The sequence below is a fragment of the Stegodyphus dumicola genome, chromosome 8 (assembly GCF_044657685.1).
Source record: "Stegodyphus dumicola isolate Sdum_Otavi_A_Nest chromosome 8, ASM4465768v1".
NCBI lineage: Eukaryota > Metazoa > Arthropoda > Arachnida > Araneae > Eresidae > Stegodyphus > Stegodyphus dumicola.
The window spans coordinates 61,339,064-61,356,494 of NC_140775.1; the positions used below are offsets into that span (position 1 = coordinate 61,339,064).

The 17,431-nt window shown below is 33.1% G+C and overlaps 1 protein-coding gene across 5 annotated transcripts in view; it reads left to right on the top strand.

The window, feature by feature from the left end:
* The window catches only part of Sec15 (exocyst complex component Sec15), a 151,912-nt gene that overhangs the window by 40,053 nt on the left and 94,428 nt on the right, over window positions 1-17,431 (top strand). For 3 of the 5 annotated variants that reach the window (XR_015042585.1, XM_035354487.2, XM_035354489.2), the window contains exon 2: window positions 14,817-14,982. Coding sequence is in view for 4 of the 5 variants with exons in the window: in XM_035354487.2 (XP_035210378.2) it covers window positions 14,817-14,982 (166 nt within the window). In the remaining variant the exon portion in view is untranslated. Of the gene's footprint in view, window positions 1-13,834; window positions 13,988-14,336; window positions 14,483-14,816; window positions 14,983-17,431 lie in introns of those variants that run through there. The other 2 variants (XM_035354488.2, XM_035354491.2) reach the window with 2 other exon arrangements.

Genomic DNA, 17,431 nt, shown 5'->3' on the forward strand with positions numbered 1-17,431 from the left:
TTGCAATATGTCGTTTTTAAGACGCCAGATGTCCGCGAACATCCACTGTTTTGCAACCGTTGCAAAGACGTCTTTTTAACGTTTTAGCGACGTCGGCAAATTGCCAAGATGCAACGGCAAATATTTTGCGTCTTTGGAACGTTGAAAAGACGTCGTAAAATTTACCATAGCCACTTTGCAACCTTTGGGACCAGTTTGCAACGTCATTACGACGTTGCCGTGCTACTTGGGATTAGTATGCTCTTTTTGGATTACATATATCTCTTTATAATTTCAAATTAAATTATAATTATCAAATAAATTTAATGATTATATTTATTTGTTTATTAACATTTCATTATTACATTATTTTCATCTAGGAATTTCCTTCCCCCCCCCCCGACCAATACATACATGTAAGTCACGAGGCTGAATAGCACTGCTATAAACAAATAATCCGATCCATTTCCATTTGAACAGCACTAATTGTTTACGGAAAGTATCCTAGTTTTTGGAAAGCTTCGCATCATCTAACATGAAATTAATTTCCTAATCATCTTATAAGGTATTTCTTCCGCTTTCCTAGCGTGCCTTCGTGGTGTAGTGGTTCTGCACACTGGGCCGGTATTCCAGAAGTCCGTGGTTCGATTCTCGGCGAAGGCGTTTGCTCATTTTTCATCTCTCAGGCCTACAAAAAAATCCTAATGTCTCTACAGTGGCGCCCGAACTAAAAGGGTGTTGGGTGAGAATTCTCTACACCCAAGATTTGGTGATTGGGTCCCCTAAAAACGCCAGTCACCCTTTAAAAAGGGAAGTATATAAGATATTTATCCCGCTTTTCTAGCGTGTCTTCGTGGTGTAGTATTTCTGCACGCTGGGGCCGGTATTTCAGAGGTCCATGGTTCAATTCTCGGCGAAGGCGTTTGCTCATTTTTCATCTCTCCGGCTTTTCAAAATGTATACCTAATGTCTCTACAATCTTAAGAATGATTTTGTGTGTTTATTTAATTGAATATGGCAAAGCATATGAGGATTGGCTAGGCATGATTTCATAGAGAATTTTCTAGGAAAAATGGGCTCATATTTACATACCTTAAGGAAATCCACGAAAATGCTTACACACAGTGGTAGGCTGTAGAAAGGCTCGTTCAATCCATTTGTTAAATTTGCATCTAATTTTCAAGTGTCCTCCCCCCCCCCCTTTTTTTTTTTTTTTTTTTTTTTGAATAGTTTATTCATTCAAAGGAAAACACATGTTACTCACTGAACTTCGCACGTTAGTCTGAATAACTTTTGAAACCGATGAATAATGTATTTCTGTGACAAGAACTTTCTGACTGTACAATCTATTTTACATTTAGCGAGCTTATGCCAAATAAGTTTATTCGCTAATTTATATAATTTCTGCAATATTTTGTAATTCTTATATTTTTAATTCAAATTTAAATTTTTTTAAAGATATTTTCTTTTATTCACAAATATTTGTATTTTCTATTTTTCTAAGAAGTGGGACATTTAATTAGATCCTGATACTTTGTTTTCATAAGACAAAGTACGAAACCTTTGTTAAAATTTTCATAGCTCGCTGTAGTTCAGTGACCGTATTAATGTGTCATTCTTTTTAAAATTTAAATGGTTCAAGAATAATTAGAAAAGGACTTAATTCTCTTCTTATCCTTAAATTCTCCATTAAAAAAAAACTGCATTTTCAGCTATAATCAGGTGAAATAATTCTCTAAATATAATTCAAAGCAGAAAAAATAAGGTACATAAACGGCTTGGAAATGGAATTAATATTGAGGTTCTGTAGAATATTTTGTAATTCTTTACGATTAAATTGCACTTAGTTACACTTTATAAAAACGACATGTAAATATAATTTAATGTATATGTGTGGATGTGTGTGTGGCTCACTTAGCGGCTGAACAGTAAAGTCGTTGAACACTGGTAGGTTGATCCGGGGCTCGAATCCTGGTGAACAGGATGGCTGTGTTGGCGTTTTCGTGGTTTTCTCCATGAGAAACGTGTATACGAGTCAGTTTTGCTTAGAAAGTTCTCCACCGAGGCATCCTTACCCTTAGGCAAATAGCCGTCGTGCCTTGCTATAATCAAACAAACCAGAGCAAACAATAAATATATAAATAAGTAGCTTAAAAAACTGCTATATTTTATGTATACTTATAGTAAATTATATATATTAAAGGAACGGAAAATTCGGATATTAGTTGATTGTATATAATTTAATCCCTATGAAGGTCCTAACAATTCTTTCTCACTTAAAGTCGTAACCCAAAAGGAGAACAAGTAAAGTTAAACTTCAAATACGTATACGATACTGAAAATAATACAAAAAATACAAAATATAAAAACAAATTATATATGTACTAAACCTAACTAACCATTTATATTGATATTACGTAAATATACGTATGGTAATTAACACTGAATAATAAAGATATTTTTCATTGATATTTTATACCTTTCAGAAATCAAACAAACAACAAAAATCAGCGTTACATTTTCAAAATTTTCACAGGACTAGTTTCGATGGTTTTACCGAACCACCATCCTCAGCTGCAAAACCGCAAAAGGCGGTTGAAACGAATTAAAAAGATTTGAAAGAAAGAAATCTTACTTTACTGATCTAAACTTTCTTAGTTACATTTTTATTGAACAAATTTGCAATATTTAAGTGGGATATAGCGGAAAAGTGTTACGTGGCATTTTGTACAAAACGTACTTCCCTTACATTTTTGAAATTGGCGTCTTCTTTGGTTTCGTCTTTTACCTATAACATGGTCTTTTCTATTTAAACCTACATAGCCTATCACTTTGGTCTCTCTGACATCACCAAGTGTCTTCCAATGCTTTTCTTCGAATTTGTTCCCAGTTTGAGGTACGCAACCGCGATATGTCTTCGGATGTCTTTTATACTTTTTTTTTACCACTCGTGTTCCAAGCGGTTCATTCGAAGTTTCAGGAGTATTGTCGAAATTCTCTGCACCTTTGACTAAGTCAAAATTATAAGCCCTTTACTCCACACATGGCCCATGATTTATAGCAAAACCGTATAGGTTTGTCTTTAAGAAATTGTTTTAAAAAATGATGACTGTAATATCTAATCATCATTTTCATCAACAGACAGAAATTTATCGAAAATTCCAAATTTTTGAAAACTGTGATTTATATCCGTGATTAAGTTTCTTATTTTGAATGGCCGGTCTGATTTTTGGATTACAGATTGAAATGGATTACAGATTTAATTTCTAAATATTTATTTAGAGACATTGCATTTTTTACTGTCGCTATCATGAAATCTTCCCCTGACCAGTAATCACGTTCATTACATAAAGTATGGTAGCCAGAGAAAATCAAAAAACCAATAAATTCTTCAACTCATCTGTTTTAACTGAAAACTCTGGCTTCGCATACCTTTCTGTTTCATTTATTACACATTCGTAAAATTCGGGAGTTAAAAATTCAAAAATTTCAAGTGGATTCATATTTTCTAAAATATTTGAAATACTCTCAAGATTTTCATCAGACAAATAACCTTAAAAGCATAAGTAGGGTTATGTTTTGTTCAATTTGCTTTTGGCTGCATTATTTTCATAATTTCGAACTAACTCTTTCTTGTTTTCATTTTTATTACTGGCGCTAGATGTAGATGGCAGTTGCTCCGTCATGTTAGGTCCAAAATCATTTATGTTTTTACCGAAGAAGTGATCATTTCTACATCATCAAAGCACCCTTCGTCAGTTAACTCGTCCATCTCAGGCGGTAAAGCAATTATATCTGATTCAATCTCCTTAGAAAAAATATATTCTAATGCTTCTTCAGCGGTGTGAAACACTTTACGCTTGGACATTTTGGAGTAAATAAAAAGGTGAAAAACAGTATTAGTCACCACTAAAGTCGAGTCTTAGACGCTACGCTTTCCCAACGCACTAATGGTAACGGGGCTTTACCCCTTGTCGAACAGAATGCTGTCAAAAAGTAACTAGCATGAAATGATAACTAATTTTTAAATATGTATATATATAATAATTTTAAAGTTATAAGAATGGGCAGAAGAGGAAATAAGTTAAATGGAAATTTTTAAAATTCTGTTTTAAAAATATAAGGTAAGGGAAGGAAAGAAGAAAAAGTTTTAAAAATTTGTAAAGTAATAATGCATTTTGAACTTCAATGTAAATATGATGTCATTTATTGCCACATCAGTGGCTGAGTGGTTAAGATCTCTGAATACTGGTAGTTTGACGTTTTCTAGTTCCAACCCTGGCGAAAGGGTTGGTTGCATGATTGGTTTTCCTTACGTGTAAACGTGAATACGACCCATTTTCCTGCAGTAAGTTTTCCAGAAAGGCATCCCTCTTTTTATGCAGATAGTCCTCGTGGCTTTGCCATATTCAAATAATCTAACCTATTATACACTTGTTGTATTAGGCTTAGTTTCCATAAAATCTAAAATTAACTATATCATTTTATACTTATATCATTGAAAAGTCGCTAAAATCTTTTTTGGAGATTCTTGATAACTAATATTTTTTTTATTAACTTCAGATCTGTAAAAAGAAAAAAAAAAAAAAAAAAAGGGGCGGGAGAAGAAGAAAATTTTCCTAGCTCTCTCCCCTTCCAAATAGAGATAATTTTAAATACTGGGTAGTATTTGGAAACGAATAAACATATCCATTAATTTGTTTTCTTAAATATTTTTAAATACCGTGAGAAGGCATATTCTTATTAACTTTTCTTAAGTCTTCAATTTTTAAGCAAAGTTACATCAACAATATCAACGCAAGAATTTCACGTGCATATATTATCTATGTAGTGTTAAAAAAATCGTCATCCTTTCAGTTTTCTTATCGTCGACAGGTCATCGCTGAGTTATCACAGACTTACAGATCATTCTGCAAAGAAAAAAATAAAATTATCTTTCAAAAATTTCCTAGGTATCGTTTATGGATTTATCTGATGTTCCCTGTTGAAGCATTTATAATTCTGACCTGATCATGTCAGAATTATAAATTCTAAAATATATATATATATATTAAGGTCGTTTTTTTGCTATGCTTGTAGAAGAACGATATTGCCGAATTTTTGAACAGTTTTGAAGCTTATAAATAATATTCATGAGGACAATATTTTCTGTAATTATTTCAACATTAAATAATGAATTGGGTGGCATTTTACTCACCCTACTTAAAACGTTTGAAAATATCGTGCGAAATGTGAATAGATTAAAAAAAGTTTGAAATTAAATTACCAACATAAATATCAGTTTGATATTTTTGTATTACCTTTTACAATTCCTAAATCAGTCATATGACTTTTCTGAAATTATTTTAAGTGATATTATTGCTTTAACTCTGCTTACCTACCTACAGAAATACACTCATCTCCATAAATTAAGGATAATGCAAAATCAGGCAAAGGAAGAGTTAGAAGCAAAACAAATTTAACTTAATTAAGACACAATAAAACGCTTAATAAATACTAATTCAGAAGTCAAACAACAAAAATCAGCGTTAAATTCAAAATTTTCACAGGACTAGTTTCGATGGTTTTACCGAACCACCATCCTCAGCTGCAAAACCGCAAATGAACAAGATAGGAAATAATTATTAGATACGATAAAAAAGCCTGCACAAGAATAAGCAAGTGGCGCCATCTGTTGGTGAAACCAGAACTAAAACATAATTTCTTTAAAGGCCAAAGGCAGAGATGGATTGGAATTAGGATCATTAACAAGAACAGAAAGATTTTTTTGAATGTGAAATGCCTCTAGAAAATCCAGTTCTCCAATGGAAGATATTTTTTGAATAATTTTGGCAGCAGAAAAATTGAAAGTGTGATTTTCGGACCAAGAATGTTGAGCAACAGAAGACTTATGTGTTTCCTTTTTTCTAACATATGCCTCATGTTCCTTGACGCGAAATTTTAAGGCTCACTTAGTTTGGCCAATGTAAATTAAACCACATTGGCAAGGAATCCTATAAATACCCCAAGAATTCATATGCGGAATGGTGTCCATGAGTATGGAACTCGGAATTTTATTGATGAGAGAATAAACAACCCAAAAGTTAAATTTCTGCAAAATATGTAGAACTTTATAGCTAATTGATGGAAAGAAGGGAATGACAAAAGAATTTTTATAATCTCCTAAAACAAGAGTGTGCCTTTTAGTGTGTTGAGATGAGAAATTTTTAACTGCTTATTAATAATGTTGGGTGAAAAGCCCCTGTCAATAGCTACTGCTCTTAAATAATTTATTTCTTCATCAAGGGCTAGATTGGAGAAGCAAACTTGAAGAGCACGGAAAACATAGGAATAAAATGAAGCTAACTTTTGTTTAGTCGGATGACATGATTTAAAGTGTGGTGGAAGGCACACCGATGGTTTACGGTAAACCGTAGTACTGAAGTTGGATGTGTTACGTGTGACCAGAATGTCGAGAAACGGAAGAGAATTGCTGAATAGCAGGATCAATAGAATTCATTGTTGAAAGAACTTTATTTAAATCATCTTTATTACCTTCAAACAGGGTAAAAGTATCGTCTACGTAGCGGAACCATGCCGGGAAGTTTAAAGTTTCAAACAATTTTGATTCATAATAATGCATGTAGATATCAGCCAGGATGGGACTGAGGGGGCTTCCCATAGCTAATCCCTCAGTTTGCTTGTAATATTTATTTTGGAAAACAAAATGTGTTTGTTTCAAACAGAGTTGAGTGAGAGAAATTATCTCATCAATTTTGATGCAAGAGAAATGAAAATCGCGAAGTCTGGTTTCTAGACATCTTAATGCATTCTCCACTGGAACATTGGTGAATAATGATTTTACATCAAAAGAAACCATGAGTAAATTTCTAGAAGAAATGTTTTTAACCTTTTTTACAAACTCTATTGAATTTTTTATGGTGTAAATGCTATTGTCTAATAGAGTTGAAAATCTAGAAACTAAATATTTAGCTAAGGTATACGAGGCAGTACCTAAATTTGATACAATAGGAAGGAAAGTAATGCCACTTTTATAAATTTTGGGAAGAGCATATAATCTGGCACAATTCGCAACAGATGAAATAAGCGAATGTTCTTTCAATTATATTTATTCACAAAATTAATTAAAATATTTGTAAAACGCTTAAAAAGTGTGTATGTATATCCTCCTATCTTTCTGCTATTTTAATTAATAAAGCAGCATAATAAAGTTATATTTCCAACTAAAATTTAAAAATTCAGATGACTTTCCGACGATAACATCGGAAAGGAAGCTCCGCCATGTTTATTAAGTGTCATGGCCTTCTCCCTCTCGAAGGTCACGCCTCAGTCCCATCCTGGCTGATATCTACATGCGTTATTATGAATCAAAATTGTTTGAAACTTTAAACTTCCCGGCATGGTTCCGCTACGTAGACGATATTTTACCCTGTTTGAAGGTAATAAAGATGATTTAAATAAAGTTCTTTCAACAATGAATTCTATTGATCCTGCTATTCAGCAATTCTCTTCCGTTTCTCGACATTCTGGTTACACGTAACACATCCAACTTCAGTACTACGGTTTACCGTAAACCTTCATCGGTGTGCCTTCCACCACACTTTAAATCATGTCATCCGACTAAACAAAAGTTAGCTTCATTTTATTCCTATGTTTTCCGTGCTCTTCAAGTTTGCTTCTCCAAACTAGCCCTTGATGAAGAACTAAATTATTTAAAAGCAATAGCTATTGACAGGGGCTTTTCACCCAATATTATTAATCAAGCAGTTAAAAAATTCTCATCTCAACACACTAAAGGGCACACTCTTGTTTTAGGAGATTATAAAAATTCTTTTATCATTCCCTCTTTTCCATCAATTAGCTATAAAGTTGCACATATTTTGCAGAAATTTAACTTTCGGGTTGTTTATTCTCCTATCAATAAAATTCAGAGTTCCATACTCAAGGACCCCATTCCGGATATAAATTCTTGGGGTATTTATAGGATTCCTTGCCAGTGTGGTTTAATTTACATTGGCCAAACTAAGAGAGTGTTAAAATTTCGCGTCAAGGAATATGAGGCATATGTTAGAAAAAAGGAAAAACATAAGTCTTCTGTTGCTCAACATTCTTGGTCCGAAAATCACACTTTCAATTTTTCTGCTGCCAAAATTATTCAAAAAACATCTTCCAATGGAGAACTGGATTTTCTAGAAGCATTTCACATTCAAAAAAATCTTTCTGTTTTTGTTAACGATCCTAATACCAATTCATATCTGCCTTTGGCCTTTAAAGAAATTATGTTTTAGTTTTGGTTTCAACAACAGATGGTTGAACGAATATTACATGGTTGGTATGATTTTTAATACATTGTATGTCTCCCAGACGATGCCATACAGTCCATAGAACGCCTAGGCATGCTGAGTATCAAATTATCGATCTAATCTTGGGGGATATTACACCACTCAAACAGCAATGCTCTCCGAAGTTCCGGTAGACATGTAGGAGGATGTTGCCGGGCTGCAACTCTTCGGCCAAGCATGTCCCACACGTGCTCTACTGGATTCAAGTCCGGTGAGAATGCTGGCCACTCCATACGGGTGATATCCTCCGAATGAAGCAATTCGCTTACGATGTTTGCGCGGTGAGGACGGGCGTTGTAATCCATAAACACAAATTGTGCGCCCATGGCGCCCCAAAACAAACGTACATGTTGTTCCAGAATGACGTCCCGATAGATTTGGCTTGTCGTTGTTCCAATTTGAACATGCAGGTCAGTTTTGGAACCCAGAATAATTCCACCCTAAAAGAGCACTCCTACTCCACCGTAACGGTGTCGTTCAATGATGTTTTCTTGGTGGTAACGGGTACCTGGAGCTCTCCATATGAAAGTCCGGCGAGAATCAGACAGCAAGCTAAACCTGGACTCGTCGGAAAACATCATACAAGCCCACTGTTGCGGTGTCCACAATGCATACTCTCTACTCCAGGCTAACCGCAGGCGACAGTGAGTTGCAGTAAGTGGAACGCATCTGACAGGTCTACGAGCATATAGACCAATCTGCCCTAAGCGTCTGTACACGGTCTGCCTTGAAATTGTCGTACCAGTGGCTGAAGAGAGCTGACGAGACAGGTCTGAGGCTGTGCTCCGCCTGTTTCTTTTGGCAGTAACTGCCAAATACCGGTCCTCATTTGGCGTTGTAACTCTGGGGCTACCTGTTCTGTAACGTCTACTCACATTACCATCATCTTGGAATCGTTGCCAAAGCCTGGAGATGACGCTTTGGGCAATTCCAAGTTCGTTGATACTTCCAGTTGGGTACGCCCACATTCCAGACGGCCGATAATTCTACGACGTAAAAAACCATCCAAATGCGTCCTTTGTGTCATAACTATTCGGTTATTGCACTGAAATGCTTGTAAAGCGCCTGCGAAAAATTTTACTTCTTTGCCTATATTCCTTATATATCATTCTCTTACACTCTCGTCATTGTGACGTACCACCTGTGTCATCTGATTACTTCCTGAAATTTGCATATGATTCTTGAAGATGTGTGTAGTGATTTTACAGGTGATATATTTATTTTAGATTTCGATTTCCGCGTGACTCCGAATTATACTTAATTTATGGACATGAGTGTAGAAAGCAGTTGTTTTGGGGAGGGTAAGTGTTAAAGTCCACTAACTTTGTCTAATAAGCCTGCCGTCGCTTATTTTGAATCTTAACGCCCGGTATTTTTAAATAATTTATAATCACTTCCCAACCAACCTTATCGTAGTACCATGTACAGACTGTATTTTTCCCCCCAAAGAGCGTTATTAATTTCGTTTTAGCATTTTGCGTTGAAAACTTTAAATGTCGGTTTACTTTTCAAACTGTTGCCACCAAATATTACCGCCCTATGTTCTATTTAAAGAAATTAAATAATGAAGAATCTGCATAAACGCATATATATTTCTCCCATTGTGATAAAACGACGGTACCTAGAGCCATCCAGTTTTGAATAACGGACATCTAGACCCGAATATGGGTACCTGGAAGATCGAATTTAGAATTTGTTTAATTATCAATTTCATGTTTTGTAACAATTTAACAAATTTTTGATTAACAAACTCAACGATTTCAAAGCGAGCAATGGCAACGCTGTACGGAAAAAGAAAACATTTTTTCCCAGCGCGCGAGACTGTTTATCGGAAATTCTAAAGATATACTCATTTTGAAGTTATTTTTCGATATTGCTGTTGAGTTTAATTTTATGGTTTAAGTGCGAAGAACATGATATTTAATAAATAAAGGTAACACACAAAACGTTAAAAAAACGACCCTTTGGACGTAACGTAAAATCTGAAAGCATTCAGATTTTATTTTTGCCTATATATTTTACACTGCTTATTTTTTTTTTTGAAAGCAAAGCGACTAAGCCATTGCTGTTTTTTTATCGTCTTGCTATTCAAGTTTTCTAATAGGTGTAGTAAAGTTTTATTTCCAGTATTTATTTTGCTTACTTGATTTGATTAGCAAAGCACGCAAGGGCTGTCTGTCTAAAGGGAAAGATGTCGTCGTGAAGGACTTTCTAAGAGAAATTGGATCGTATCCACTTTACGCATGGCGAAAACAAGGAAAACGAACATGCAACCAGCCCATTCGTTTGGAATCGAGCCCAGATCAAACTGCTAGTATTCAGGTACTTTACCGTTTCACCGTTGGTGAGCTTTATTTCCACGATTAAAGCACCGTATAAAAATTTATAATTCAAGATATTTATAGCAGCGGAAAATAAAACAGAGGGCTATACGGAAGTCCTCCTAAGACATCACCCTAAGTAGAGTACCAAATATGTCAAAAAATAGATTCAAATAAATTATTTTCCTGATCCTAATCCTTTATGAAAGGTGGTCGGAATTGCATTCTACAGCTGTGCAAAAAGCTCTTCGAAACTAATGTACCAAAATGGTGCACTTCCTCATCATCCTGTCCTTGTGTGCTGCACACTCGCAGGAGATAGCCCTGATTAAAACTTCTATTTGAGACGTGTTTAGCATGTTAAGTCTTCTTTTCATCGTGTCTTCAAGCAGTCGTGCGTTATATAAACCTAATCGTACCTAATATACATTCTGTCGTAAACTGAGTGAATTTCCTTCCGAATTCTGTATAACATTAAAGTGCCAACTGCGAATAGTAATGCAAAGCATACGAAATAAAAGTGGGGGAAGTGAAAAAGGTTTCATGTTCATTTTAAATATTTGAAAATCTGAGAAAAATACTATTTGAGATGAAAAGTATTTTTTTTGAGCAAAGAACCAAGTATGTAAGGCTCAGTAATGTCGGAGAGGATTGGACCGCTGAACACTGGACTTGAATCTTGGCGAATGGGCTAGCTGCATAAGGAATTTCATGGTTTTTCCCCACGTTTAAATATGTATGTGATCCAGTTTTCTTTAGAACGTTTGCTGCAAATTCATCGTTCTTTGGTAAATAACCTTCGTTTGCGTATCCATATTCAAATAAATAAGCAAGAAAACCAAAATATGCAGCAGTTAACGGACAAAATGTAATGGACGAGATCCATGCAAAAGTTTATTGTATCTCTAAGATAGAGATCCATGCAAAAGTTTACGTGTAAATAATAACGTAGAAAAAGAATTATTTTCATATTTTCTTTGCGTAGTCAAATCCACCATTTAAGATTCTTGTTAATAGAGTAAATTTTTCTCATTGTCATAAACTTGATTTCCATGCTTTTTAATGTAGTAAAATACTAACTACTGTTAGTATGTAAAGTAGTAATTGTAATATGTTTTAGAAACGTTCTCAGGGGAACCTGATGTGCTTTTAAGCGCTACTATTTGTTTATAAAAATACTATGTACACCAAAACTACTAAAACGTAAATACCTCTGAGTATGAATTTTCAGATTATGTAGATTAATATATCCTCGCGTGCTGATAACATGCCAGAAAAGTACTTAAGCAAACAAATCCTTTAAACGAAATTAATATATTGTGCGTTGCCTGTGTGGCCATTTGCAATGTTTTCAGTGTAGCATAAAATGGCTAGCCATATTAGATCATAGGCCGGATTTCAGCCTATGCCCTACTCAGCAATATTCAAGATTCTGCAAAAATTCCTGGATTCTGCAAACATTATGCAAAAGGTTTGTTAGTATCTTTCTCTATAATCATGTACTTTTGTAAGATCAGAATAGAACTACATTCAGGAACGAAATAATCGTGTTTTCTAGACATACGTTTCAGACGTTTCGCTTCTTCCACTAAAAAATGGTTTACGAAATAATTTTTGGATTTCTATTTCAACTGGGCTCAGAATTCTGAAGTGGTCGCATTGAAAATATGCAAGAACACTTTTGAAAAAAAAAAAATATTTCGAGGAAGGACAACAAAGAGTGTAAATAGCCAGTTGTGGACGAATATATCGTACCTAAAGATTTGTGTAACTGCTAAAAAAACTGAAGGATAGTGAAAGTATAAAGATGAAATTATTACGAAGTGGAAACTTATTATTGTCATTTTTAGAAAATAATCGTATTCTTTTCAAACTGTAATATTAATATTTAAATTGTATAAATCGGGAACAAATTCAGCAACAGAGGGTGTATTTCGATAATAAATAATAGTAGATGATTGAAAAATCAACAAAACTTCGACAGTCTAAAGTCTACTTAGGAATGCAGAAATACAACATCACGAAGAGTTAAACCAATAGATAGGTAAAATCTTTTAGCATGCATAAATCTTTGAACTGTCTCTGTAATACTGTATAATAGAATATTGATCTTTTCTCTTTTCGATTTTATGTGAATTACTTAAAATGATAATATTGGGCTTCTTAGATCTTTTCTTACTTTTTAATATTTTTATGCGATTATGGATTTAGATAAACCTGGTCATTTTAATATAGAAACATGAGGCCTTGTTTACCAAAACTATAATTTGATATTTTTAAATAAAACCTACATTAATTGATTAAAAAGCATTAATACATTTTATAGGTTATTATTAAGACTTCATAAAACTCTTTATAGTGTTATGATAAAAATTCTTAGCATAAGTTATTAACGAGACTACTAGACGCAGTTTACCTCTGCTTTGGAGCCTGAGGTATTTTCTGTAATTCTAAATGGCATAAAGCAAAGAATTGTTTATCATTAATTTATATAAAACTATTTTTTCCCAATCTTATATAAACAATATATCATATTATAGTAATTAAATCATAAAATCTAATTAATATTAGGGGCAAGTATAATGAAATAAATATGCAGAGCAACTAAATGGAAGAAACACATTCGCCTTCTAAATTTCGGAAAGCAGCGCTCTCGAGGGCGTAGAGATGCTAGCAATAACGATGATGCATAATGATAGTGAGGTTGAGTGAAGAGTCACAGAAAACTTCGGCTTTTAACTTCGAGATAAGAGGAATAGGTGTAGGCCTCAACGATTAAAGACAAGATTTGTCTCCTGCTTCCAGCTGATTAAAAAGATTTTAAATGTGACTCCATGTTCGAAATTTTGAATAATACATTTTTATCCACTTCTAAATATAGGCAATCAAACATGAGATAAATGATGAACGATTTTTTCCATTTTTTTGTTTTTCTCTTTTCGTAAAAGCGAAAAATTTAAGGCGGAAAAGATAATAATAATTAGCTCTTAAAGTGAACTTTAGTAAAGCGTAGCCCTCCTCACAGATGAAATAAACTAATCAGCAGCTGAAAAAAAAATCCTACATAAAAATAGGACTAATCGCCCAATAATTATCTTTTATTATACCCCTTATCCAATATAAAATTGTTAAATATTAAGGGTATTACGCCATTTAAAAATCCTAATTTTGCAGGCGACATTCTTGCAATGGCAGCATAACATTGTTGAATGATTTTTGTATCATGGCGGAAGATGTCATCTCTGACAGCACTGTGAATGCTAGTCGTATTCCACATTCTGAGCATGAACTGTTGTTGTATGAATTAGAAACTTCTGACACAAGTAGCGTAGGCTTGGTTGTTAGGTAACCTCAACTGAATATATGTCGAATTTTGAAAATATGAATGAAATATTTGATATTAGTGTGCCGGAGATTGTTTTCTTTTGCAGTAGAACACTGTTTTGTTGTAATTAAGTTATCATACGGGATTCTTTTATTGTGTGCGTAATCTGGAAGATATAAAATTTTAATTTATGCTGTTTCTTGAGATTTCTTATCGGCGTGTTTTGCGTCCGCAGATGCGGAGCTCTGCAGAGAAATGTTACTTCCTGGCACGAGATTCGTATCAATATCCGCTTCAATATCCTCCCATTTGAACTTCTTTAACTTATGAGTAAGGATTTCCGTTAAAGCAGTGTAGAATTTCGAGAGATAAATACAGAGCAAATATATATATATATTTTTTATAAATAGCTGGAATATTAAATTAAATATGTGTTTCGATGATGTTAGAGACGACTTACTTGCGTTAGATTTTGAATATGATTTTAGCATTGTTGTTGTTTGTCAGAAAATTATGTTCGTAAAATTCTTATCCCCATGTTTAAGCATTAAGTTTTAGTAATTGGTAAAAATATTATCATTAATATGCATTAGTTATAAATGTTTTATTTTTTCCGAGGTAAGGATTTTGTATAAAAATGTGCTGATCGGTGCAATTCTTAAACACTGACAAGAATTCCTGATAAAAATGAAATAATAATTTTACTCCTTTGTATTTTCATTTTAACCTCTAATATTATGAGCTCTGTTTTGGTTTTTGTGTTACAATTGGCAGCTTTCATTTTCATTTCATGATTTTAATTTCCATTTCTAATATTAAGTATACAAGTATTATCTATTTCATCTCTAGAGCAATATATGATGGAGATGAATATGAAAAGTTTATGGAAAGGCTTGATGCCAGAATTAAAAATCATGACAGAGATATTGAACGCATGTGTAACTTCCACTATCAAGGATTCATTGACTCCATACGTGAATTGTTACAAGTGAGAACCAAAGCCCAGAAATTAAAGGTATTTTATAATGATGTTTATTTTGATTATTAAGTCGAGGATCTGATTTAATTAAAATTTACTGTAAAAATTTCAGACTTCTTTTGAAAAATAGTCTTAACCATATTTTGTTGCATATTTTTTTCAGCTTCTATCTTTAATATTTATTACTAGGTGAAAATCTTTCTGAACAACAAAAACTGTGTAATTTAGTTTGATTTTTTTTTTAATTTGGTATTTACGTATTATCCTGTTGACTGTTGGTGGAAATTTCTGTAGTTGCCAATTGTTACTGCAGAATTCTAAAGGACACATTGATGCATAATTTGTGCTAAATCATGCTACTTGTTTAGTTGACAAGATAATATGCAAGTGCAAAAAATTCAAAATGAGTTTTATGTTTCTATGCAATGAAACTTTCATTCCTTTTACATAAATTATTGTATGATTGGGGTAATAGAGATTTTTTATTAAATATTCAGCAATTTTTAAAATTATGCTAAAACTATTAACCCTCTATGATTTGAAAGTTTTTACTATTGTGTTGCAAGTAAAGTGATATGCTGTTGGTGTATTTTGGTAGTAGATTAGACATTTTCCTACCATTTTTATAATTCTTTTTAAAAAGAAACATTATGTTTCCATTATTGATTATTTTGTGAAGGCTGAATGAAAGCTACTACAATCACATGACTTAACTATATAACATTACTTCATGCATGTGAATATATATATACATACATGATATGGATTGAGAAACTTAAGAAATTACTAAAACTCACATTTAAAAAAATGCTTTGAAAGTTAACTGTGTTATCATTGTTATTTTTTATTAAAATTTCTGGGTACTACAAGCTTTCATATGCAAGAAAATCGTAATTTTTGCTCTGTATTGAAACGTATGCAGTTAATTCTACCGCAAAGATAATTTTTTAATTGTCGGTATTTTTCCATTATGCATCTGGAAAACCTGGGAAAGATAAGTCAAATACCTGGTTTTTTAGTTGTGATCAATTTTTAGTTACAAGAATAGTATATAGATGGCAACATATTTATGATATATGATTAATTAGAATTAAATAATATATAATATTTAGGATATATATTATTTAATCTAATTACAATTATGGGTTTTCATCACATACTTGGCTTCTCTTTCACAGGTGCTGAAAAGTACCTAATTATCTTTCTCTTGGGCTTGTGGAATCTCTAACCCCAAACCTTCAGCTCAAAATTTTATATGTGCAGTTTATCATATCATTTTACTAAACTGATTTGTTAATTATAAATCAGTTTGTTGATAAAATAATGTTGCATTATTTTATCAACTTTAGGGTTACACTTGAGACTTGTATTCTTAGTTGTGTCTTAGTAACTTATTTATTAATGTCCATAATAAATGTTAATTGATTGTGAAATGTAACTTGAGCATTTAACACATTCACTGCCAAAGCTGATATATACACCAAGATCCTATTTGCATTTTTATAGTTTAAATTATTTTTTATTGCTTTATTCTTTTAAGCATAGATATAACACATTATTTTTTAGCTGTAAATAAATTCACATGACTGTACTCATAGTTGACATATGAAATAATATTTCTGCTCCCTGTGCTAACTGCATGATAATTCAGATCTAGGTAATCAGTACTCACCTATTCTGTGCATTCACACAAAACTTCTGCATGTGCAGTATATTGTTTTCCATGGTTAAACTTTGGTTCGCGATTTTTTGGCGAAAATTTGACGACCAACTCTACTACAGCAACCTGCGAGTTTTTTTTTAGACACCATATTTTTTTCACAAAGTAAAGGCTTTTTTTTTTTTATTTAATATTTTTTTCCAACAATCTGCTAGCCGAATTATGCTTATGCCAGAACTTTTATGGAACAAAAGTGTTTAATCATGACGAAGATTAGGTGCGAAATTGGGAGAAAGTGCAGAATCGCAAAATGCTTGCCGCGTTTTTAAGAATTGCACATACACTGTATCCATGTACACGTCGACCTACTTTCACTTAAAATAACATCCCAGAATTGCACAAAAATGGCATTGCGCACACTCTTGACTTTATCCATGTACACTGCTAAAGTCCTAGCTACTAACTTTTATCGCCTTACCAAAATGTCGCCAAACTATCTGTTACCATTTTCCAAAGATTAGCCTTTTCCATTAATCTTACGCAAGTCACTGAACAAGAATTTTAGCAGTCCATTTGTAGCATTTCCAACTGAATAACCAGCGTTTTCCCTCCAAAACAAAATAATCTGAAAGTTTTCAGGTTTTAAATTATGTGCAAAGGAAAGTTTTTCTAGCATTTTGTGTGTTACTTTTTTTTTTTTTTTTTTTTATTGAATATGTTCTTCACATTTTAAACCATAAAATTCAGTTCAAGAGAAATACAGTATGTGGTTTTATAATGTAAGTGCCTGCTGACTAGTGTTTCTAACACCTGAGTCTTCAAGAG